The 25,663-nt window shown below is 42.2% G+C and overlaps 1 protein-coding gene across 2 annotated transcripts in view; it reads left to right on the forward strand.

Annotated features, from left to right (window-relative positions):
• Positions 1-25,663, forward strand: part of SLC22A15 (solute carrier family 22 member 15) — a 56,699-nt gene that overhangs the window by 20,463 nt on the left and 10,573 nt on the right. For both annotated transcript variants that reach the window (XM_019476332.2, XM_014603964.3), the window contains exons 2-11: positions 1,811-2,023; positions 7,595-7,727; positions 10,194-10,358; positions 12,225-12,354; positions 13,892-14,107; positions 17,719-17,859; positions 18,952-19,037; positions 20,694-20,814; positions 21,714-21,786; positions 22,781-22,969. In XM_019476332.2, coding sequence (XP_019331877.1) covers positions 1,811-2,023; positions 7,595-7,727; positions 10,194-10,358; positions 12,225-12,354; positions 13,892-14,107; positions 17,719-17,859; positions 18,952-19,037; positions 20,694-20,814; positions 21,714-21,786; positions 22,781-22,969 — 1,467 coding nt within the window. The remainder of the gene's footprint in view (positions 1-1,810; positions 2,024-7,594; positions 7,728-10,193; positions 10,359-12,224; positions 12,355-13,891; positions 14,108-17,718; positions 17,860-18,951; positions 19,038-20,693; positions 20,815-21,713; positions 21,787-22,780; positions 22,970-25,663) is intronic.

The following is a 25,663-nucleotide window of genomic DNA, read 5'->3' on the forward strand; positions in this document are numbered from 1 at the left end:
AGGTGGAATAAATATGGCCACCCTCCCCACTGTTAAATTCCCAAACCCCAAGCCCCGTGCAGCAGTTTGGGTTCAAGTCACATCCCCTCCCCCCACTTCCATGGCTGGATGGGGCTGGGCCCTGCCCCTTTCCCCCTTGCAGGGCTAGGTCAAGGCCTCTTCCCCCCCATGGGACTGGGTTGCAACTGGGCATGCCCCCTCCCCCCTTGGGGCTGGGTTGGGGCTGAGCCATACCTCTTTCCCCCACTGGGCTGAGCCACCAGCCAGGTTGCAGTTGGGATACCCCCTGTCCCCTTCTTTGCAGCCAGATGGGGCCCTGTTGTGACTGTTCTGTGCTGACTTAGGATCATCAGCTGGATCCAGCCTGCAGCTGGCCTGGCCACTGTCTAGCCAGCCCACCAGTCAAAAAGGTTGAGCATCCCTGATGTGGTGTCACAACATTCCTTAGTTTTTTCTAGTTTCCTTTTGGGAGAAGTAACGGGCTTTTTATTTTTAAATGAATCTAGAATAATGGTTCTTAAGCCGTAGTCTAAACCAGAGGTCATCAATGTTTTGCACCAGGAGACTGCTTTAACGGATCTTAGCTTCAAGCCTAGGCTGCTTTCAGCCCACCCATGCCAAAGCCTCAGCTGCCACTTCTCCCTTTTGCCTAGGCAAAGCCCTTTGCTGCTAAAATGCCACATACGTGCCATTGTAGAAAGCCTACCTCTGGTCTAAGCACATTGGGCTTTTAGGCTGGTGGTCTCTAGACCTTCTTCTGTCAATGATGACAGAGTTATTAGGTCTTCAAGCAGCAGTATTCCCTGCTGTAATCCGTAGTGAAACTAGATTTCCTGTGTGATTTTACTAAATAAACTCTCCGTTTGATTCTGCCTCATGTCTGTGCTGTAGGTGTGTATTGGTGTAAAATATGGGCACAGAAAACATTGACACTAGAAAGACAGCAAGCAGAATTAAACTTCAAGGGAACCTTGAGGCTGTAAGAGGTGGTGGCATTTTGCCAGGGAGAAAGCCTTTTGTCCCAAGACTACAAGTCCATTGTCTTGCTTTAAGTATCTGTGAAGTATGGGAGAAAAAAATTAAAATTTTCCAGGACATTGCTGTCTTCCTCTAATTGTGGGTGGTCATTCAAGTTAATTGTAAGTTATTCCAAGGACAAGCCTGTCAGTCTGTGTGCTCTCACTGTTCACCTACTGGTAGAGGAGCAGCAATGAAGTTTGGAAGCTATGCTGCTCCTGTTTTGATTCAGGTCAAAACCCAGGACAGTCAGGATCATCTCATATTAGATGTCTGTTTACAGCTTAGAGATCAATGTTGGGAGTGGAGTGGGGAGGGCATCAGCTTTGGCCAGTACAGGAGAGAATTGGTTCACATAGCCAGCTGTGTCATCCAAGCAGGTATGAATGGCACAGGCATAAAGCAAAGAGAGATAGGGATAGGATCGTAACCTTCCTCCTTTCAGGAGTTTTTATCTTATTTCCTTAACAGCGTTCTAATATAGCACTCAGATATCTGAGAAGTTATTTGCTGTGGTTGGGATTGAGATTCTGAGGTTGGGAGAAGAGGTATCCATAAGAGGGTTTCTCTTAAGTGGTCAACAGTCTAAAAGCTTAAAAATCGCTGAGCTGGAATCTTGGTACCTCCTTGTGTAAGATTCAGTAAGATTACTTGGAGCATTTATCAGTAGCACCTAGGGAATGAAAATAAGCAATGAAAATGAGTTTAATATTTACAGGATATAGATGCAGGTGAAATATTGCTATTTCAGTTTGTGGGCAGCCTTTTTTGATTTGCGTGTGTTTTCTTTCAGCTCTACGTAGCCACAGAAGCAATCCTCATCGCGCTTGTCGGGGCAACACCTCCCTACCACTGGGACCTTGAAGAGCTCTCAGCTAATCAAAGCCATAGCAACCAGTCAACTAGTGAAGGAAGAGCCTTTGGGGAATGGCTCCTGAGAGCCAATGGGAGCGAAGTTCATAAGCATGTACACTTCAGCAGCAGCTTCACGTCCATAGCCTCAGAGGTAGTAATGAATTTGTGTTTTTTCAGCCCGGTGCAAGAGTAAAACATCTCATGCAATGTGGGTGGGGGAAGGGAGGTCTGGTTGTACCACTTTCTTTTTTTCCAAATCAATGTGTGTTTTGCTTTGGAAATATACAGGTTATCTATTCAAATATGTACCTGCCAACAGGGACCCAGCCTTGTTTAGCTGTGTAGATCTTGTTCACCTGGCTTTCCTCCAAAACTTTAAAATAGCTTACCCGCATGGGAGTTGTATATTAAGAGCTGTTGCAACTTCTAAGACTGGATTGGAGTAGAAGAAAAGGACTGGTTTCATTATTGGGTTCCAAGTCCTGCATGGGGGTGTTTGTTCTTATGCAGCTTTTGTCATTCTCATGGTGGGGCCAAATCTCTATAAAGATATCCAGGCACAGGCTCTGGCAGGCCACAAGGGGGTGGGCATTCCAGAGCATAGGAGCTGCTACTGAGGTTGACCTCCCAGTTGTTTTTGCCAAGTAAACTTGGCATACAGGTATTTGCAGGAGGCTACTCATGGCTGACCTTAGTGATCGAGATAGGGCATAAGGGAGAAGGCAGTCCCTTAGGTATGTAGGAGCCAGGCTACTTAGGCCTTTATAGGTCAAATCCAGCACTTTGAATCATGCCTAGAAAGCTACTGGAAGCCAGTGCAGACTCCGGACTCATTGGAGTTATGTCCTCCTGGCAACCTTGCACCTGTCAGAAGGGAAGCTACTGCATTCTGTACCAGCTGCAGCTTCTGAGTGGTCCTCAGGGGCAGCCTTATGTAGAGTGCTTTATATTAAGAGGTGTACCCCTTCTGGCGGCAGTGGCTGGGGGGGGCTTGCACATGGCCGCCACCGCCACCACCAACTGTCCCATGCCACCGCTGCACCTGACTTTCCCACAACTGGTTGCATGCGTGGCTCCGCAGGCTGCTGAGAAGCCTTGCACCCAGCCAATTACATGCTGCCAGTCAGCAGCCCATAGAGCTGCATGTGAGGCTGCCTGTGGAAAAGCAGTGTGCCATGGCAGTGCAAGGTGATGGATAATGGTGGCCGCCGCATGGGAGCTCTTTCCTTCTCCCATGTCTGGTCAGTTGGGTGGCATCTGTGTGGCCGGCAGGGGGGTGCTGCTGCCCTCATCTCTTGTTTTAAGTTATGGGTTTTACAGTTAATTTATTTCATAATGAAAACAAAGAATAAATACATTAATAAAATAAAATACAAAAATACCTACATAGAAACTTCAGATCTGCATTTTGGAGAACTTCAGAATTTGATGCAAACTTTGCAACAGAAATTCACTTGACAAGAATCCAGAGTGCTTCAGTGTTGGTTAATTTAACAGTTCTTTTAGAGTCCACTAGGGCAGTACAGTGAATTTGAACACAAAGAATCAGAGGTTAGGATATAAAGGTTTAGATTTTTCATAATTGTTGTGATTTATTCTGAGTGGATGTCCAACCTGCAGCATCGTAAAGGAACCTGACTTAAAGACATTTTAGAGCAACTGCAATGTGAGAGTTGGGCCCTTTATCAGGTGTGAAATAATGAGTACTGAAAATGTCACCTGTGAAAAATCTAGGCCTCCGTTGATGAGTTTTGAATTGCCATAGTGCTTATAAGGTAGTAGACTTTGTGTAGTCAGAGAAATGAAAGCTTTATATCACTGGAATATAATACTTGCTTTACCATATTTAAGGTCGTAATGTAATGCATTTTAAAGGTATGGCGGGGTACACCCCCCCCCCCACCCACCCTTTTATGTGTGTGTATAAGCTATTAGTCCTTACTTTATTTCTTTTAAAATCATTTTAATTCGTACTCACTGGAACTATGATACTTGACTTTACAAGTAGAAATAATAAAAATCTTATTTTCAAATCCATGAATACTTTTCTAAAATAATTTGTTTCCCCCTCCCCCCCATAAAATATATATAATTGAATGGAATACCTAATAATGTGGTCTAAAGGTTTTATCAGTACTTATTTGAGACAGTCTTCATAATACTGTTATAATTTTGCCAACTGTTAGTAATATAGCCATCCCAAATTTATGCTGAAAAAAATTCTAATATATTACTTTGTCTAAAAGCTGACATGGACTGATAGGATGTTATATGCTTTATACAGGGTGAAAAAAGCACTAAAAAGACTTCAATACATTAAATAAAGTTTTAGCCATTTCTTAGAGAGCAAATTAGCTTACTATATCCAAACTATTTCTTCAGCTGTGGTTGATTCAGGAAGCGTCATATATCAGTGAGACACATTAATGTCAGCCTGAGTAGATGTTTACAAGAGTGTAATTCTTGTAAGAGATCACAGAAACAAAGCACTGATTATTTTGAAGTAGAATATCTTAAATATTTTCTTAATTTATAAATTGTTTTTCTGAGTACATTTGCACAATATGGAGACTGTTCAAGAACCATTTGAAAAATGCATGGCAACAATTAGCTTCAGAAGCTATTTTTTTGTAAGCATCTGGATTCCTTTTTGCCATATCACCAACTATAACAGCATGCACATCTCACCTATTGCTAGTAATTCAGAATGACACATGCAGTGGGACAAAACAAGTTATTTTCATGGTGTCCCTGAAATATTTCATTCTGTCAACTCCCTGGTTATGGGTGGGCTTTGATTACATGTTTCTGCTGCTTCCAGTAAAGCAGTTCGTTGCAAAGCTTCCAAATAGTTTAAGCTCTGCTGGAAATGCAATATAAAATGGACTAGGGAGTGGGAGGAAGGAAGAGCAGAGGGAAGGCAATTCAAAAGGCCAGTGGTGAAATGTTTCAGGGGAAAATAGTATAATCATCAGCCAACTAGTCAGGAAAAATGTCTGAGAATTACAGTATTAAGAGGAAATATTGAAACATCAACCTGATTCAGAGCAGCTATCAGAAGGGAAAAGTAAATAAGGCAGTGCATTGTGTTAGAGAGCATACAGAATAAACAGTATCAGTGAACAATATAGACACTTTCTAGATTCATTCTAGGATTCCTTTGTGTGGAAAATTTTTTTTGGATCTCTTGCAACATGTAGAGCTGCTATAAAGATAAAACATGGTCCGTAGGTATCTCACTTATGAGTAGGGGTGCACTGATAAATATTTTTTTTGGCCAATACTGATAGCTGATGATTAACCAACCATATTGGTCGATACCAATCCGATAACTGATGTTTAGTAATAGTGCAAGGCATTTTAAACTACTGACATAAATAAACTTTTTTTGTTTGTTTTGCATTTATAAACGTACACGCATGCCTTCTGCCTGCTTTGGCCCTCAATGAGGAAGGCGATGACTGCTTTATTCCCCCACACATCGCACCCTTGCCCATGGCTCCTACCTGTAGCCGTGCTCCCCACACAGCCTGTGCTGCTGTCCCAGGCAGGTGGGGTAGACTCTTGTACACAGCAATGCTGGGCGTGTTTGGAGCCCCAGAGCATGCTGATGCCTCAGTGCCAGCAGGCCCCACACAGCCAAGCTCCTGCAGCTGCTGGGGAGAAGCTGCTTTTGCAAAGGCACCCGGTGAAGCAGAATGTCCCTTGTGTGGCACTGTACCCTTCCTGCATGCAGCCCAACATCTCTGCGGTAGCCCTGCTGCTCAGGCCCCTGCTGCACACGTGGCGCTGCCGTGACGGCAGCAGGAGCTGGTAACAGTCCCTTTGTTGCTGAGCACAGCACCCTGTGACCATTCCCTGGCGCCTCCTCCCACTGCTCGCTGGGACCTGTAGTCTGCCATGGATTTGGGCCAGGAGTGGGGCATGGGGACCAGACTGTGCTCACCAGGGTGCACAAGGCACGAAGCTGTAATTATCGGCTACAGTGACCAAAAAAGCTGATAACCCATAACATCATTTCTCCTTTTATTGGTGCCGATCTGATAGCCAACTGAGATATCAGTGCACCCTCACTAATGAAAACTGGGTTTTTGGCACTGAAGAGACTTGCAGGTGAAACAAAGTGGACTGTGTGATTGATGGAGGTAATAATTGTTACACTGATTAAGTTTTCCTAACCTTCAGGACCCTATGAGGTGAATAATAAATATGAGCAGAACTGATTCTCACAGAGAATAATGGAACTTCCCATCTTCATTTTTGAAGTCTTGTATCACTCTTCCCTCACATTTCCCTTCTCTTGGCCATCAGGGTCAATCTCAGTGCTGCATTGGTTTTCTGTTCCCCTCCTGCATTAAGTATCTTTTCCCATGCTGCATACTTATCTTGGAATAAGCTCTCAGCAGCACTGCTTCAGTTCCCCAGCCATTCCTCATTCAAATCATTCTTAGAGTTCCTCTTCCATTATTACAAACCTTAACAGTTCATGATTAATGAGTCAGGCCCCAAAAACTTAGACTTACAAAAGAATCCCAAAATTATTCTTTAATTTGTTGTATAGGTTCTCAGTTGTGAAGGTACACACACAAAATGATTATACTTTCATTTTACAAAGTATAAATTTGTGTTTTAAAAGGTGTATACTTTTTCAGTGAAAGATCATATACTCATCTTGTTAAAGGATTCCGTCAGCTGGACCTTACAAAAAAATACCAAGTCTTGTGCAATTCTCAGATAAGATCACCACAGTGGTAATGTTGCCTTTCTTCCAAGATCGGCAAACAAATTCAGATTATTACTTTTAATCATTTCTATTACGGTAGTGCCTACACAGCAACCAAGAACAGGGCACAGGTATGTAAATGCAGAGAAGCACACAGTCATTTTTGTTGGACAGGGACTGCCTCAGCCTTTACTTAGAATTTTACTTCTTCTTTTCAATGCCCGTAAATCTTTGAAGTGACAAAAAACTACTGTAGCACAGGAGTTCCTGGCATCTAAATTTTTAGAGGTCAGTGGCACCAAAAGTGTCAAATTTTCATCATGTAATCTGCATAAAAGAGAAATTATCAGCATGACAGCTTATAAACAAACAGCATTATTTTTAAACTTGCTGCCCGTATTTAAAAGCAAGTCTAGAGTGGTTCAAAAAGCTGAATAATAGTTTTGCAGGTCAAAGTTACCCTTAGCATGCATGCAATAAGCACAATGGGAAAGGAAATAGGTATGCTGCCTGTTCTTATGATAAAGAAGTGCTTATAAAAATAGAAACATTGCTTGAAGCCACCAAATGAATCCTACTTGCACGGTAGGCTGTAATGCAGGAACATCTATAGTTTTGTGTTGGACATAAATTATGACACAATCGAGCATAGAAAATATAGATACCTTGAATACAAGTGTACTAGAAATATATGCAAACAGATGGAAAGGCTAAAAAGCCAACACAAAATCGGATGTCCCCTCGAGGAATCCAGCTCAGATGTGAGGGGGATGGATATCTGGGAGAACTTGCACAATGGACCAAAATCCCCAACTGGTTGGGTGCATGGCTGTGGAGGGAGCAGGGACAGCTGGTATTTTAATTACTGAAATACGAATCTAGCCGAAATGTTCTCTAAAGGACAGGGTTCCTGCCACTACCCTCCATCCCCTCCTCCAAACTGCATGATTCTTGTGAGTCTCTCTGAGTTTGCTCAAAGCTTCTTTTTCTTCCCCCTAGTGGTTTTTAATTGGCAATACATCATACAAAGTCAGTGCTGCCAGTTCGTTTTTCTTCAGTGGCGTGTTCGTCGGAGTGATCTCTTTTGGCCAGCTCTCGGATCGTTTTGGGAGGAAAAAAGTCTATCTCACAGGTAATCAGTTGCAGCCACAACAAAACAAATGGAGGGAAATGTCAGTGTCTTGTTACTCCTTCAGAGAGGATCTGTCTCTGAAGAGCTTATGGCAGATTTTCAGATTCTGTAGAAATCTGTTGCTTTGTGCTGAGTTTTACACGAGGGGGTTGTTTTTTCTTTCAGTACATACAAGGGACTCAAGTTAGGACAAGAACGTCCTATTTGAGTGTTCAGCTCATCCCTGAGAGGTCTGAGAAGTATTTAGGCACCCAGTTTGAGTAGGCGATCCCACTGTAGATGCTTAATCTTAAAAAATGGGTCTACTTGTTTGTTCTTGTGGTCATGATCCCCAAATATTTCACAAACTCCCAACTGTTTTTTACTTTCCACTTGGCTATCTAGTCTCCTAAAAGTTCCAGCTGTGAGTTTGTCATTGCATCTTCAGTCATTTATTTATTATTGGATGTTTGTCATCCAAGCTGAGTTTTAAAATTCACAGACTTTATGGTCTGAACATGATCCACAGACTTTCTGTCTGGGAATTTAATGCACTACACCTGTATGTGAAGGAAAAAAATGTATATACTATTAAATCAATCAGTACTCTATGTTTTCAGAAACCTGAAATACTATTTTTTAAAAGCCATGCGTTGACTTGGTACTGCCAAAGGTTGATGTTCAAGGTTGACCTTATACACTGAAAGTGCCTAGTAGCTACAGAACAAATTGCAGTGCAGGCTTCTAAGGATGAGAGAGAAGCTGTGGTCATAGCCTGTGCAGTCCTTTGTTTCTCTGCTCAGACTGCTAACAGATAGAAGGGCTGTGCAAAGCTTCAGTAGCCGATTTGTTTCGGAGGAGATTCGGCAGCCAAATCTCCGCATCCGAATCGAATTGGGAGACTCATTGAAAGGCCTGAATCGATTCGGAAGCCTCAGGAGAGATTTGGAGATTCGGCCATAGGTACAGGCAGCAGTCCTCACAGACATTGGACATAGCTACCTCCAGCTGGTAAGTCTGTTGTGGAGGGAGGAGGAAGGGAGGGGTTTGCAGATCAACACCGCCACAGCAGGGGAGGGATTGGGGCTGGGACAAGCTGCCCAGCTGGGGCGGGGGAGCATGGGACTTGGGGAGGGGGCCATCCGCCACTGCATGCCACTGGTCCGGAAGCTGCTCTTTTGGTGGCTTCTCCAGCAGCTCTTGCCGCTGGTCTGGGAGGGCATGGGGGCGGACGTGTGCCCCCGGATCTGTGCGGAGCGGGCTGGGGCGGGCTTCACTTTGGGTGGCTAGTCCCAGCTGCCCACCACCGGGCTGCGCTCCACAGGGCAGGTGAAGCCAGGCCTGCACTCCGGGTGGCTAGCCCCAGCTGCAGCCCAGAGCGCAGCCCTGGCTTCGCCTGCCCCACAGAGTGTAATGGAGTGGGGACTATGGGGGGGACTGCACCCTGCCACTGGCCCTGCCTCAACCTGGGTGCACGCACCTGCCCCTATGCCTTGCTGCTGCTGGCCCAGCTGGGGCGGGGTGAAGTTGCAGCTTGTTTAGGAGGTGCAGGGAGGCTGGAGCAGCTTCTGCCTCTATGCACTGCTTGTCTGAGGTGGTACAGCATCACCGTCTCATGCCTCCCCGCCCTGGCTGGGCAAGCGGCAGGAGGGCATAGCCCCTGCTCCCAGCGCCTTCTGCCGCCCGCCAGGAGTGCAGCCCAGCCCTGCCCAGCCCTGCCCTGCGCAGATCTGCAGGCACACGCCTGCTTCCCTGCCCTCCTGGATAGGTGACAAGAGCTGCTGGAGGAGCCACCAGAAGAGCAGCTCCTGGACTGGCAGCATGCAGTGGCAGGAGCCCCACTCCCTGAGTTGTCGTTGTCATGTGTCCCCCCCCCAGCTGAGCAGCTTGTCCCAGCCTTAAACCCTCCCTTGCTGTGGGAACATTGATCTGCCCCCACTCCCCCATGCCCCTTCCCTCCCCAGTCCACTCACCGCAACAGATTTACCAGCTGGAGGCAGCTGTGTCCAGCGTGGTGGAGGACTGCTGCTTATTTAGTCTACGGCAGAATCTTCAAATCAACGCGGAATCTCTGGATCTGAATCAGCCAAGTCGAATCAGGACAGTGATTTGAATCACTGTCCTGCGGAATCTGAATCCAAAGCAGCTGCTTGCTGCTTTGCACGGGCCTAACAGATGGCACAGTGTCATGTGATGGTGAGTTTTATGAAGAGAAAAACTGCCCACAGCGGTTTGTCTAATACAAGGGTGTTAGTACAATGAATCCTGTATAGAAGACTTCCTTTTTCAGCATTCCCCTTCATGAGCTTGACCTAAAGTACTTACTACTTTTCTCCCCTGTCACCTCAACTGGCTTTTTGTGGGTCAAGAATGTGATTGCTTAGGACAAGGTTTTACTCAGTGTCAAGTAATGCTTGTGATAAAAATTGTGTTACTCTCATTCAGGTATTATTTTCTGAAATGCGTTTTTGTGCTTTTGTCTTCCAGGTTTTGCCCTCGACATTGTCTTTGCCATTGCAAATGGATTCTCTCCCTCATATGAATTCTTTGCAGTCTCTCGCTTCCTGGTGGGAGTGATGAATGGAGGGATGTCACTTGTGGCCTTTGTTCTGCTGAATGAATGTGTGGGCACAGCCTACTGGGCCTTAGCAGGTATGGCTTTGGCTGCAGCATCTTTTTAAAAAACTCTGGTGATAGATTACATGTATACATTCATACCTGGAAATGCCAAAGTGAACATTGCATTTGCAGATTTAACTTGGCTGTCTTGTACACATGCATGACCATGTGGATGTGTACAGAAGTTGCTTTTTTCACCATCTAAAGCACAGTATTGCCATGACTTAACAAGTGCACAGCTTTACAGCACTTTTAACAAGGGTTCATTTAAAACACTTGTACCCATTTTTAACGAAATATTAAACTTACAATCTGTGAATCGATGAAGTACTGTATTTTACAGCACTTTAGCAACCTACAGCACTTTAAATAACTTATATATGCCTGTCAGATTTCTGAGCAGTGGACAAACCTCAGGAGGCTGCAGAGTGCCTTCTGCCTGGAAAGTGCAGGGAGGCTCAGAGGCCCCTCCCACCCACCCCCACCAAACGCTGCACTTCTGTCATGTTTAAGAGGACTGTAACTTTATAGTGCTATAAAAGTGCTCTTAATTACAGTACTGTAAAACTTGCAAGGAGCACTTCTCTACACATGCACAGTCTTTCATGTACCATTTCCATGTACCTTTTTGGATATGCTGACCATAAGGAAGTCTGGGACATCCAGGACATTCATCCAGGATGCTGTCGTCCCGTCCCCCCACCCCACCCCCAGTTCCCTCCACCCCTGCGCCAGCAGTATGTTGGGCTTGCAGTGGTGCCTGCCTGCCTGCCTGCCCACCTGCAAGGTGCTCCATGCCACTCCAGCTCCTGGCCAGACTGTTCCCCATACCCTTGCATTTCCAGGACGCCCATTATAATTCTCAACAGCTGGCCAGGACTGGCCTCTGAAATTCAGGACTGTTCCAGCTAAACCAGGACATGTGGTCACCTTATTTTTTTTAGAAGACCATAACCAGTGACTTGGGGCCCTTTATATCCCTGCCTCTCTCAAACTGAACAACCACCAATGCATGTTATCTGAAATAACTTTTCTTTCCACACTACACAGCTAACCTATACCAGTGTGTGTGCATGACACTGAGTGCCTTCGCTTGAAATTTTGCATCCTGGAATACACTTCTCAAGGGCCACTGTCTGCCAAATTTCATTTTTTCTATACCTGTCTGTTCTCAGAAAGCAATTGTAAGAGTGTTTACATAATGGGGAAAGAATTGCTTTTTTCATCCGCTAGCCTCGTGTCAAAAGCAGTTAAGCTAGTTTTGCCATAATGCTAATAAGTCTAAAAATTTATAATGGGACCATTTAGATACCCTTTCAGTATAAATGTTGTTAGTACTTAAGCTATCATACAGTACAGCGCATGCAAATTACAGTGCTCCAAGGCCAGAACTCAACACTTAGTCCTTGACTATGACCAAAGCAGTGTTAGACTGAGAGTATACTGACAGTTTTAAAGCATAATATATCACGTGCCATGAGGATTGCAAACAGGTTTTATGTAGTTGAAAATGTTAGCTTTCCAGTGACATTTAGCATTTATTTTCATGTGTGGAAAGTTGTGATGTACCAGCTGAGGTTATAAGACCTAATGGTTTCTAGTGTTTTGAAATTGCTAGATAAAAATGCTCTTAGAAAGGCTAAGTAATTATTTACATTGCTTTTTTTCCTTTTGTCTTTTTCCTCTTTTTGTATCAATTTAAATACAGCTTGTTGCACAGTTTTAAAATGTTTTATCCCTGACCTTGGGTCAAGTAACCCTTTCTGTCCATATTTCATAATGTGTCGCTTTCCTAACAAAGTCTTAATCTGACTGATTGCCCATAGTGAAGAAGAGCAACATTATAGAATGGCTGGTAACATATCTTTCTTTGTTTCCCCTATGTTTCCAATATGTTAGGATCGATTGGTGGCCTGTTCTTTGCAGTGGGAATCGCCCAATATGCTTTATTAGGGTACTTCATCCGCTCCTGGAGGACTCTAGCCATTGTGGTTAACTTGGAGGGAACAGTAGTCTTTCTTCTATCTCTGTAAGTTATTTTTAAAGCTGTTTCACTGACTTTCATCAAAAGAATGAGAATTGTGGGAAAAATAGGGTAAAGATTTCTTTAAGGATAAAGTAGAGTTGTATGTGAAGGTAATGGTAACTTTTCCCAAACTCCAGTCAGCATCATGTTTCCCTTAAACAGCAGTGCTGCAAACTTACCTACATATAAACTTAATGCTTTCACTATGCAGGATAGTAAAAATCTTAGCACGCTATTTAAGAACAGTTTGCTGTGTACTTCTGATTGTCTTTGACTTCCTTCTGGTGTACATGTATACTACCAAATGCTACATATGTATATCTACTATTAGAGATTAATCTGTGGTTACATAATCACGTGTTATATTTCACCTAGTTTCAAACGTACTTACAGGTGAAAATACAGCAATTTTGAGGGGGAAGGAAGTTTTAATCACTGTTTACACTTTTTGGGGTTTTTTTCCCCAACCTCTATTTATCTTAACTCACTAACATTACTCATTTTGAATCCAAAGAAACGGTGATTAAAGACTCACTGCACACTCTCATGCAGTTGAGGTGTGTGAATTCATAAAGTAGGTCTCAGCGAGAGATCCTAGGGGCTCTTCCCTCAGAAAAAAAGCCGACTTGACGTTTCTGATGTTTCTAAAGTTAAAAGAAAAGAAAAACCTAAGCAGTTATTTGAAAAGAATAGTCCAGCACTTTCAGCACTTTGTCTTCAGAACATATAAAAAAAAAAAATTGCTCTCTCAACTTCAAAACTCTGCTCTACAGTGAATGCAATTTCCATACCATATTCCATCTCCTTCAGTTATTTCATATTTCTACTGTGCATAAAAGGTGAAAGAATCTTTTATTATGTGCAGAGAAAATAAAGATGTGCTATTCCAAAGACTTTTTTATGCAAAGGCGGCTGAATCACTTTTGCTCAAAATCATAAAAAATAAATAAATAAAGCCTCTGAGCAGAGACCAAACCTGAAAACCTTCTGCTAAAATGTGAAAAATTTTCAGAAAGTCATGAGCAAGTGGAAACAGTTTTAAGAGGCTTTTGTAAGCAGGGTTGGTGTTGCAGATCTACCAACCAGATGCTGTCTCGGGACTGAGAACAGAGCCTTTATGCAGCTGCTGCTTACGGCCTGCACATCAGAATTTGGAACAGTGATGGGAGCAGGTCAGAAGATAACTTGAGGTTGGTAAATGAAAGTTGTTAGAAGCAGCAGCTGTCTGTGTACTGTAGATTTTCAGTAATGCTGTGTCACATCCTGAATTCTGAAGTTTCCCTAACATTAAATATTGTGTTAACTTCAAGTGCTATTTTAATATACAGTGCAAAGTTTTGCAAATTAGAAACCCATGAAACTGTAAAACTCTCATTTCTCACCATGGCATGTTTGATCTTGAAAATTCAGGTAATGCTATTTGAAAAAAAAATGTTGTGTTGTATTGAAACATCTTTCATTTTTTATTCCAGATAGGCAGGTCCAGTCTTCAAGAATAGCAGGCCCCTAAGATTACCAATGAACTCTCTCTATGTTTCAGATTCATTCCCGAGTCCCCCCGCTGGTTGTATTCACAAGGTCGACTGAATGAAGCAGAAGATGCCCTTTACCTCATTGCAAAGAGGAACTGCAAGCAGAAGTGTACTTTTTCATTAAAGCTCCCAGCTGATAGGAGCCACAGAGAGGCTGGAAGTTTTTTGGACCTATTCCGATACAGGATCCTCTTGGGACGCACTTTAATCATGATGTTCATCTGGTACATACAGTCCCTTTTAAAGCCCAGCTCTTGCAAGTGCAACTGCTGCTGCTGCTTAAAGTCTTTGAATAGCCAAATCATCATGCATACCATGCTTTGGCTCATTATTTATTACGAGGGGCATTTTGCATGAAAGAAGTTCTTTGGTTCTTACCTTTTTGCTTATTCTTAACCTGAAGTAATTTTAATAATCTAGGCCTGAGGTACTTTATCTTTGCATATCTGTGGGGCTTTTTATCTAAAAATCTGAAAATAATTGAGCACTACCTTTTCTTCCAAGGCTGCTGAGATTAGCCATGCTGCCCTTGCTCTTTGGATCAAGATTGTATAAGTATTTTTTTTTCTTTATTGGGCTCTTGGTGTCCAAATTATTGGGTCCATGTGGACACTGAGCCAGTTCTATTTTAGTGCTATAATATTCTAGATATAGATAGATCTGCTGAGGGAGCTGCTTTAAAAAAATTATGATATTGAGCTTTTTTTTTCCTTCAGGATGCTTAAAGCCCTTTACAAAGCTCCTGATCCTGCAGAGATTTACCCACATACTTAAAATGAAGTATGGGTTTGTCTCTACAGAGTCTAAGTTAAAGTTGGGTAAGATCATATTTTTCAAATAAAGAAACTGAGACCCTGAGGAATTAAGTGTCTTATTGGCACAGTTGGGAATGAATTCTTGTTCCCTGTACTAGCCAGTGCTTTGTCTTCATTTTTAAATTAACAGCTATTTTGTGATAGTGCCAAGACAGGTGTTTGTCTTTGTTAAAAATAGGGTGAATTGCTCTTAAAATCAATGGTTTAAAGCAGGGCTGGTCAAGCTGTGGTCTGCATGACATACAGGGGGTTAATGTGCAGCCTGCAGGCCCCCACCTGGGCAGCACTCCCCCTTCTGCTCCAGCAAGACAACTGCTACTGCTGCCACCACAGTCTTTAGGCTCCATGGGGTATGGAAGTGCCTCTGGCACAGTAAGGAGGCCTGCACAGCATATAGCCTCCAGCACACATGATGTGCAGCTGCCAGCCCTTCTGAAGTTGCACAGCCCCAATTTTAAAGCATCTTTTTAAACTGAATTGGGGCAGCAAGTCAGAAGCCTCGATTCATGTAATTATTTTTAATCTTGTTTTATATATGTACTTGTAGTTATATTCCAGAAGAAATGCTATTGGAGCAGCAAGGCAGACACCATTGTCCATAAATCCACTAAGCTTCATGTTTTTCACTGACTTTTGCTTTTAAGTTTGGTGGTACTTCTTGCTGGTTGGGAGAATATGCTATCTATATGCATGTAAGCAAGCAAATATATAGCGTAAAGTATATATTATATGTAACCACTAGGCTGTTGGGGCAGAAACATGGAAGGGTCCTCCCTCCCCTCCTTGGTTTTTGCCTTGCTACATTTTTGGGACGTCCTAGAATCATACAATAGTAAGGCTGGAAGAGACCTCAGGTCTAGCCTAGCCATCTGCTTAAGGCAAGATTGTCTGTAACTAAGCCATCCTAGTCAAGTGTTTGTCTAACTTGTTCTTAAAAATGTCCAAGGATGGAGATTCCATAACTTCCCTGGGTAGCCTGTTCCAGTGATTGACCACTCTCGTAGTGAGAAATTTCTTCCTAACCTCCAACCTAAATTTCCCTTGCTGCAATTTAAGACTGTTGTTGCTTGTTCTGTCCCCTGCAGCCACAGAAAACAGTCTGTCTCCATCCTCTGTATAACCACCTTCCAGGTATTTGAAGACTACTATCAAATCCCCCTTTAGTGTTCTCTTCTCCAGAATACATAACCCTAGGTGTTTCATCCTTTCCTCTAAGTCATGTTTCCCAAGTTTCTAATACTTTTTGTCACTCTCCACGTGGCTCTTTCTAATCTTATTTGAAGTGAGGGGGCCAAAAGTGAACACAGACATATGCCTCAGGTACACACACATGGAGTCGCATGCCTGCCTATCTGGAGTGCAGCCTACTCTACATGCTCAGTAGCCATGTGGATGCTTGTGCATCCATATCACGCACAAACTAAGATTGTTAGTTGTTTGGCACTTACACACAGTTAAGTGTAATATGAAATAGGATTCTGCCCTTTGTATGGTATTTAAAAGATCCACTTTTACTATATTAAGCTACCAAATCTTGAACACTTTTTAGCAGATGTGAAATAATATGAAGGCAGTAGAACAGGGAGCTTATCCCAGAAATAAGGAACATCGTGGAAGAAGGCCCAGAGATAGGCAGGAGAAAGAAACAAAAGCAACAAGAAGACTGAATTGTAGGTATAACATTTGAGAAAATAAAGGTGGGACATGATAGGAGGAAGCAGAGGTGTAAATGGTTACAATACTGTGCTGAGCTTAGAAGGCAAAGATGGGCATCTAGAACTTGGGGTTGGAAGTTGAAGAGCAATAGGAAGGAATCAACTGTGGACTGAAGTGATGGGCTAGGAAGCTAACTGCTGAATAGTGGGAAGAGCTGTAGGTCATGAGTGGGAAGTGCTGTAGCAAAGCTTAGTCAGGATCCCAGAGTCAGAATTGCAGGAAACCTACTGATTTATATTTGAGGTGAATTAACAAAACTCTTTAGGAGCTTTATCCAGTCCCTGCTCATGTGGTCTGCATAAACTGGTGGCACTAGACCTTCCTCACTGTGTTGGTAAGGGATGCTGGCACTGGCAGGTGGCTGCTCATTCAGGATTACTGCTGTATGACACTTTCCCCCTGCACCTGCTGTCTTTAGTCAGTAGCAGAAACAGCTTTCCAAAGATGTGTGTTTGACTTCGTACACCTAGGTCACCATGTGTTTTGCTGCCACCTAGAAGTGGGACATGGTTCAGCTAGAGCTCGAATACTGAGGTTCACATTAGGATGTTTATTTTGGTTATATTTGTCCATTAAGGAAAAAAAAGCATTTTTATATTTGTGGAAAACTTGGAGCTTAGTGGAATAACTGTTTGCATTGCTATTCTAAAATTTGCAGGCAGAGCAGCAGACTTCAAATGTCCAAATGCAAAGGCATGAGGACATAAAGTTCATTTACTGAGGAAAGGATCAATGAGTTTGTCATTTGTGTATGTCTGGAAAGAAACCAGCTGCTTACCACTGCAGCAGTCCAATGAAAAATGCCAATGGATGGTTACAGGGAGCGAGAGACAATGGAGGAATTAATAAAGTGGGAGGAGTTTAAAAATGACAAGAGGACAAACAATTAAATGTTTGGATCAAGGGCTTGTAGAAACTTGGGAGTGAAAGGGATATGCAGAACTTGGAACTTTGAAGTCATATGTCTTGTTAGTTTCATCAAGTCAAATACTGTGTCTTTCACGCTCATACTGTGGTTATGTTAGTAAGGTGTTAAATAGCTTAATAAGTCTTAAATGTAATTTGATCTTCATATTAAGAAAATAGTATGTCAGAGATTGGGTTTGTGGAAAAAAAGAATAATTTTGCTTCATATAAAACATCAGTAGTGTGTTTTAAGAGCCTATGCCTCCTCTGTAAACAGCAAGAAGTGACTATGCTAGATGTGTTAAATGGAAGTAGACTGATATGACTGAGTGATCTGGCAGGGGAAATCTTATAGTCTTACACTTGATTTCTTTTCTTTTTTCCTTACCCACCTACAGGTTTGTGTGCAGCTTGGTTTACTATGGTCTCACCCTCAATGCAGGTGACTTGGGTGGAAGTATTTATACCAACTTGGCCTTATCTGGGCTAATAGAGATACCTGCCTACCCAATCTGCATCTACTTGATTAACCAAAAGTGGTGAGTATTGAATAGCATGAAATCCAGCTTATTTTTTCCCAAAGATATATTTCCTGAATACAAATTCAGTCCTCAGTGGGCATGTCAACACAAGACAGTATGTCATGGTAGCAATGAATTATGACGACATTGGTGGGCACTTACTGTGATGCTGCCATGACTGTGCGGTAGGGTCAAAAACGACCTGTGCACCACTGGGACTGCGCAGTACCAGCAAGTACTAAATGACTGCGCAGTACCAACTGCACAGTCAGGAGCATGCACCCAGGGTTTAGTAATCCTTTGCAGGAACTGCTAAGCATCCCAGTTCAGTACGTCTTCCTGGGGCAGAGCATTTTTGTATAAAAATAGTATATGTGTAACTTTTTTACTATTTCTCTTTTCCATTCATATAAACATAAATGGATCTTAATGGAAAAGAGAACTAGTAAATAATCATTCAGATCTAGCACAGTGATGAAACTGAAGCTCCTGATAGTCCAATTGCTCTGACTCTATACTAACACAAGATGGCACTCCTTCACACCTCTGATTTTGTGACAAAGAATCCCCTTGTTTTTTCTAAGCTAGCTCCCTGTATATTCTGTTGGAACTAAGGTGTTGTTCCTTAGGGGCATCTTCCACATTGGCATATTGTGCTGCTTAAGCTTTAGGGTGGCTGAACACTGGGTCACATATCCTGGTCCATGCTGCAGTATTCTATTCTTTTTCTCCTTCCAGTTGAAGTCATTTCAGAACCTTCTGAATAGATCACTTTTTTCCCACACTTCCTCCGAGTAGCTTCCTCTTTTCTTCCCCTCTGCCTAGTCCTGCATTCACAAACATTTGAAAGCAAACTAAAAATCTACGAATTTTCAGCCACATTTATGGAGTTCTTTCTTTGTCAAGTACTAAATGTGCAATCTCATGCACTGTCTATATCATGAGAGGAATAGAAACTTATATTTTAAAAAAAAATGGAGGGTGAAAACAAAAACTTTGCAGGAGATGGCATTCAGCAATTTTAACTGGGAGTCCAGCGTGAGTTTGAGTGAATTTAGAATGCTCTTTGCTTTGAGGTCATACTAAGCATTCTCCTTTCTGACCCATCAGGTTTGGTCGGAAGCGAACATTGGCAGCATTCCTGTTCCTGGGAGGGCTAGCCTGTCTTATTGTCATGTTTCTCCCAGAAAAGAAAGGTAAATAACTTCTTGTGTGTTTTCTTGGATAATTTGATAACTGTACTCTGGACCTCCATAATATCCTCTGTCTCAGGATCCAATGATTTTGCAAATATATGTGAATGCAGATTTATAGCACCCATCTGGCCAACCTCCATTATGCAGCTGCAGGAACTGAAGCCTAGAAGCTTTCCCAGAGAGCTTTCCTAAGGCCTTGAATGAGTCAGTGAAAGAGTGGAATACAAGACATTTCTGTAGTCCCAGTCTTTGCTTTTAATCACAACACCAGCCCCCACCTCCCATTTTTGCCTTACACTTTCTACTTAATGCCAAACAGTACCGCATGCTTTTTTAGGCATTGAAGACCCACTCCTGTATTTGTCAAATGTTCCAGCAAAATTGATTCATCAATTCATCTTTCAGAGGTATGTAATTAAGAGTATCTTTCAAATTGTGTGTGCATCTCTGAAGGAGAACTTTAAAATCAAAAAATCCCATCGCCCTTGTCTCTTTGGTCAAGTCTTCCTTTTCCCCTTCCACACAGCTATGCAGTATGCTCAAGAGAGGGTATATAAACCACGTATAGTTTGCAAAGCACTTTGGGAATCCTCTGAAGTGAAAAGCATGGTAGGAATGTGGAATTAAACTTATTTATATGTTCAGAAAGCCATACAAGGATCCAGCATGGTCTTGCTTTTCAGGTGTTCTACACAGAAGTAAAAACAGAAAATATTAAGGGGAAAAGATTTCTTCCTTTGGAAAGCAAGGCATATAAATTATTTCGTAAACATACTTACATATACCTAGAAAGTACCTGTCAGAATATATAAATGCCTTCAGTTATCAGATGAATTCAGCAGGATTCAAAAAAGGATTAAACATCTGGATAATGTGCATATGCCCACTTACAAGAGATGGTGGTGAATGTAACAGATAAGATTTTTTTTATATGGATAGAACTACTCTAAGTTTACAGCATCTGTACAGTACCAAAGCTAATATTCTTAAAGGTGTTGCAATGTTTAGGCACCCTTCCACACAAAGGAATTGTAAGCTCCAAGAGAGGTATCTGGGATACCCAAACAGGACATGAGGAGAGTTAGATGCCTGAGGATGAGATCCTTAGCATCCAGCTGGGTGGGAAGGCTGCCTACGCTAGATAGAACTGAAATACAAAGGAAAGGAGAGGGCTTCAGAGCCTTAGCAGCTAACTGGCTAAAGATAGGCACCCACATCTTCAGCCAAACAAGTGTTTCGTTCTACTTTGGATCCTGAACTAATCTGGGAGTTAAGTACTAAAACAGCTATGTAATTGCTCCTAGGAAACCTAGTTGTTCAGTAGTAACACATCTGGGGTATTGGCGACTCAGGTTTAATCTCTACTTTGCTTGTCTGGGAACATGGACTTAAACCTCCATCCAACATGAGTGCCCTAAACACTGAGGTGTAGAGTTAGTCTTTCTCTGTTTGTAGCCCAATAAATATTTGTTTCAGCAGGAGAAACAGATAATCAATGAATGTGTACTTCTGACAGATATTGTCTACAAAGGAACTCTGGTAGCGTAACAAACTCTTCAACAGATTCCTTTCAGTTCTCCTGTGTAATTGAAATAATTACTGAAAGACATTTCCATATGCTATGGATCCTTACAAAGCTCAATTTTTCTTCTTCAGACACGGGAGTATTTGCAGTTGTGAACAGCCGTTCATTGTCTTTACTGGGAAAACTGACAATCAGTGCAGCATTTAACATTGTTTATATCTACACATCAGAACTTTATCCTACAGTAATCAGGTAATGCCAATTCACTTTACAATAGTAGTTTTCTTGCCACCTTATTACTGCCTCTTACGTTTTTTCCTTATTAATTGTACCTTCTCACTGAGACTTTTGCTTGAAGGGAAATGGTCGTGATTAGTCATTGAGCCTTACGGACTGAAATTGACTTAAAATTCTTCTCTGAATGGATTGTTCCTTCAGAGTAGGCATGCAGAACATAAAAATGCAATGTCCAGCATGCTTAGGAAAGTCGCATCCCTCTCTGCAATAATGCAGGTGAGCAATATCAATGTTACTATTTGTATAGTAGCCACACCAAAAATTCACATGGTGCTGTATAAACATAAGGCAGCTGTGTTTACATTCCTGAAAGTGTAGCCAGTAGTATTGTGGCTTATATGTTTAGCATGCTGCAGTCAGCAAGAGTGACTTCGTTGTTTTCAAACTACTTGAGCAGCTCTGACGCTTCATCCAGTAGAGAGCAGGGGCATGCATACTTATAATTGGGTGAATAGATGACTATAGCATGTAGATGCAGCTGTACTGGGTATTTATGCCAGGTGCAGCCATCAGTGACCAGTCACTATTGTCACTGCACCAGTGCAATCTCTCATCTCGGAATGGTGCTGTTTTATGCCCAGTTTCAGGTAGGATTTAAAATGATCTGATCCAGATCTTAGTTTGTAGGTAGTTTGTCTGTCTGTGCTAGGACAACTATAGTAATGAATGAAATCCCAAGTGTAAACAACACTGTGTACTATCTATTCCAGTTCTGGGATGATTTTTCCAATAAGTTTTGTGTGCATTTTATCAGTCAGTGTCCTACGGCTAAGATTTTGCTTGTTGGCACTTTTAAATGATGCTTTAGTTCTTAATGCAAATACTGTGCTTGACACCTGCTTTTTTCTTCTTAGGAATGTTGGAATGGGTGCCTGCTCCATGTTTTCCCGAGTTGGTGGGATTATTGCTCCTTTTGTCCCTTCGCTGGTTTGTCTGCACCTCTTATTTTTTTTTATCTACATTCTCTTTCCCTTGACTGTGGTGTGTCAGATGATTGGAGGGATGAGGGAGACAGATTAGACTGTATGAGTACAGTTTAAATCAGTGCAATGTGCCAAGAAGGCTGACTGGATGATCTAATGTTTTGTGCTTCTCCATACAAGGTTAAGGACAGAGGATCTAGCCTTTATTTAGACAAAACTCCAACATCTAGTCTACTAGGTATTTTTTATCCATTTAAGGATTTGTAGAACTGGTCCACAGATTTGCAGCTTCACTACATTGAGATGCTCAGATACCACACTGATGAGCCTGGCATAAAACTCCAGGTAGGGAAAGGGTAATAGTGAAGGATTTATCATATCATATAAAATCACTGCCTTGTATCTTTAGTGGTTATAGTACCTTCTGTAAATGGCTCATAGTAAAGGTGAATCTCCTCATATAAAGTGCCTCAATGCACAGTTTATGAGTAGGGGGTGAGCAAATGTCCTTTTATCCTGACACTTGCAGTCATCAGTTAAAGCTGGAGGTGTAACAATCCTTATTATCTTAATAAAGAAAAAAATGGGGCAGCCCTCTGTTGGTTTTCCTGTCACTGTACCTTGCTGTATACATGCAAATTAAAATTCATAGCCAGTCACTGTAGCCTTAAGTGTTGGTATTGGTATGGAGACCTGAGATGCTGGGAACTTCACAATAGTCCCAGAAGGGAACTTGAAATCCATAAAACCAGATTTGGGGGAAATGGTGGGCCCCTGACTCTCTGGTGGAACAGATTGGAGGAGGACCATCTACTTCACTGAAATCATAGAGAAGTACTTGTTAAAACAAAAAGTTTTTCAGGGACTAAGATCACCCTTAGGCATCTAAGTCTACTGAGGTATGTGATAGGTAGAATAAAATCTAAATGTTTGAATATGTAAAATGGTAGGTAAGGACTCCTACTCTGTTAAACTATATTTTTTTCTTTAATTTTCAGAAATCTGTACAGTGGTCTCTGCCCTATATTGTGTTTGGAGTTACTGGCCTTCTCTCTGGGCTCCTGAGTTTATTGTTGCCAGAAACACTGAACAGCCCTTTGCTAGAGACAATATCAGACCTGCAGGTGTGCTCATATTGGAGACTTGGGGAAGAAGCCATGTCACTACAAGCACTAGATGGCTCACAGGTATCCCAGCTTTCTGGTCAATACTTCTTCAGATTTGTACTGTGTTGCTAGTAGCTGCCAACTTGAATAGGGCACCCTAACTAGGTTAGGACAGTGGTTTTCAGCTTGTGGTTGACAGGTTCCAAGGAAACATAGGAAATGGTTCATGATCTTACCATTGTTTCTGAAATACTCTCTAGAGTATTCCTGAAATACTACTTGGGCCAGCTCAGTCCATGAAACTGTACTTAGCCGGAAGGTTGCAAACTTTTGCTTTAGGACAAAAGACCCTAGCAAAGTTATCTGCCTGCTTTGCCTCTAAGCTGGATTGTTGCATTATGCTTCATGCAAAGCTAGTTTTTGAGATCATTCAAAACCTCCCCATGACCCTGGTGAAAGTTTCTCAAAAGCAATTCTATACCTGTGTTTTGTGATCTGTGCTGACTTTCAATTTCTTTCTGGGTTCAATTATAAGGGGTAGGTTCTAACTTATAAAGGCCTAAACTTGGTTAGGGCCTAGTTTACTCTGAGATCTGCCTCTGTACTGATCCTAGTCACTGAGATGAGTTGAAATGTTGGAGCTCATGGTCCCAAGGCATAATCATGAAGATGATTTTGGCTTGTCTACACAGAAATAGCAGCATGCCCTGGCTGGGATGGTCTGCAACGTGCCCTGTCCACGTCCCCCTCTCTGATGCCTGAAGGTATGCTCCAAACCCAGAAGTTCACTGGTGACATTACTCCAAATTTATCCCTAGTGGTAGCTTTCAGGGCCTTGAGAGCAGCCTCAGGAAGCTACCTTTGAGCCTTTTTGCCAACAAATTTACAGGCTTAGGGCATACTTGTGGGTTCAGGTAGGCTATGCATGTTTGGGCCCATCCTGGCTAGGACTCCGTATCACCATGGTGTAGGATTGTGGAAGCGGGGACCTCATTGGTCCCCCCCAATGAGGCTGGTTGCACTCTTGCATTTACTTCCCTTGTTAAGTAGGTTTTGTCCATTTTTCAGTCATTTCCTGAGATGAAAGATTTCTCTTGGACCCTGTGTTACTGTACCTCTGTACTAGCAGGGTACATTTTATCAAACAAAAATAAATTAATATGCTTACTTAAATACTGGATGGCTGAATCTAGAGGCTACAGAAAGTGCCAGATTGATGTCAATAGTAATATGCTTAACTTCAGTGAAGTTATACCCAGGATGGAGCCTGGCCCGTTACATGTTTAATTTAAATCTTCCCATGAGAAAATGTACAGAAAAGTAAAAGCTGATAGTCTATCTGGCAAGGCCATGGAAAGACCTAGTGGAGTTGCCATAGGATTTACAGGGTGTGGTTGAATGTCTTGCTGTTTATACTCTATGTTATCCCTGTGGACTCCATTGTCCTTCCTTCATGACATGATGTAGTCAGTCTCCTCAAAATGGAGACTGTCTCCCCCTGATCATATTCAAGGATATGAAATTCATCTTGAATAGCATTCAGTTACAGCCCTGCTCTTCTGAGATGATCCTGAGGAATGCAAAAAAACAACATAACCCATTTTTCTTAATATTTCTTGGGTTATTGCACAGGATGTTTAAAATTCCTGTTTTGATATGTTTAACATTAATCACACATTGCTCTACCAAATACCAGCAGAGTCTGCTGTTTCATGTCGGTGAGGAAAGTGATTTCTACCCCCACCCTCCAACCCTCCCCTGATACCACTGTTATGAGGAATAGCTGTGGGGTAGATGCAGTTTATACTGGCAAAAAGTCCAGGGGAACTGGTATGTATAAGCTATGCTAGGAAAAAAAAAAGACTCTAGATAGAAATTGCACGTTTATTAGAGGGATGTGCTGGTTTAGCTAATACCACCAATCCACCTGAGTGGTAGACAAGGCTTGAATGTAGCCACTCTGATCAACAAAAACTGAAGTCTTGTCACATTTTCTCTGTTAGGCTTTGAGAGAAATGGGAGATAATAGAAAAAATGACCAACACTTTTGTTCTGGGGTGAGCAAAGTAACATGACTTGCATGATTCAATGACACACAAGCGTCTTAATAATTCTCTTTCTCCATAGGAGCCATCATTTTTTGTTAGTGCTGTAGGCTGGGAAGATGCATACGCTGAGTGAGGGAAAATTGCTTGCAAAGGAATCATTGCAATACTATAAAGCTATTGTATTGTGTGCTGACTGGTTATTGCTGTCACCCAGAGAGCTTTGTCTTTCTTTGATATTTTGTTTTTTGGGGACTGGGGCATTTTGGAGTCTATGGAAGCCAACTCCTATTTATGTAATTACATGTGGCTTATTTTTTAGGTAGTAAAAATGAAATAATTTTTCCAGGGCCACTACAGTATAAGGGACTATAACCTTATTATCAAAAAGTATCCTAAAAAGCAGGAACATGCCACTGCAACCTGTCCACTTGCCTGATCTTGGAATCTAAGTAGGGATTAGTTTGGCTCATAATGTGGATGAGTGACGTGCAGTGAGAGCCAAGGGTACTTTGGAAGTGGTGTTAGTGATCTGGTGCTCTCTCCTATCCACTCAAGTCATTACAGAACCCAGTATCCTAGCATGGTGCTGTGGGAATGCTTTCCACTTGAGATTTTCTCAAGTATATTGTTAACCCAAACAAGGAACTTAAAATGGATCTTTATTCTTAATGTTACTCAGATTTTTGCTGCAGGGAGATGAAGAATGATATTGTCAAAATTCATGAGT

The sequence above is a fragment of the Alligator mississippiensis genome, chromosome 1, assembly GCF_030867095.1.
Source record: "Alligator mississippiensis isolate rAllMis1 chromosome 1, rAllMis1, whole genome shotgun sequence".
In the NCBI taxonomy this organism is placed as follows: Eukaryota; Metazoa; Chordata; order Crocodylia; family Alligatoridae; genus Alligator; species Alligator mississippiensis.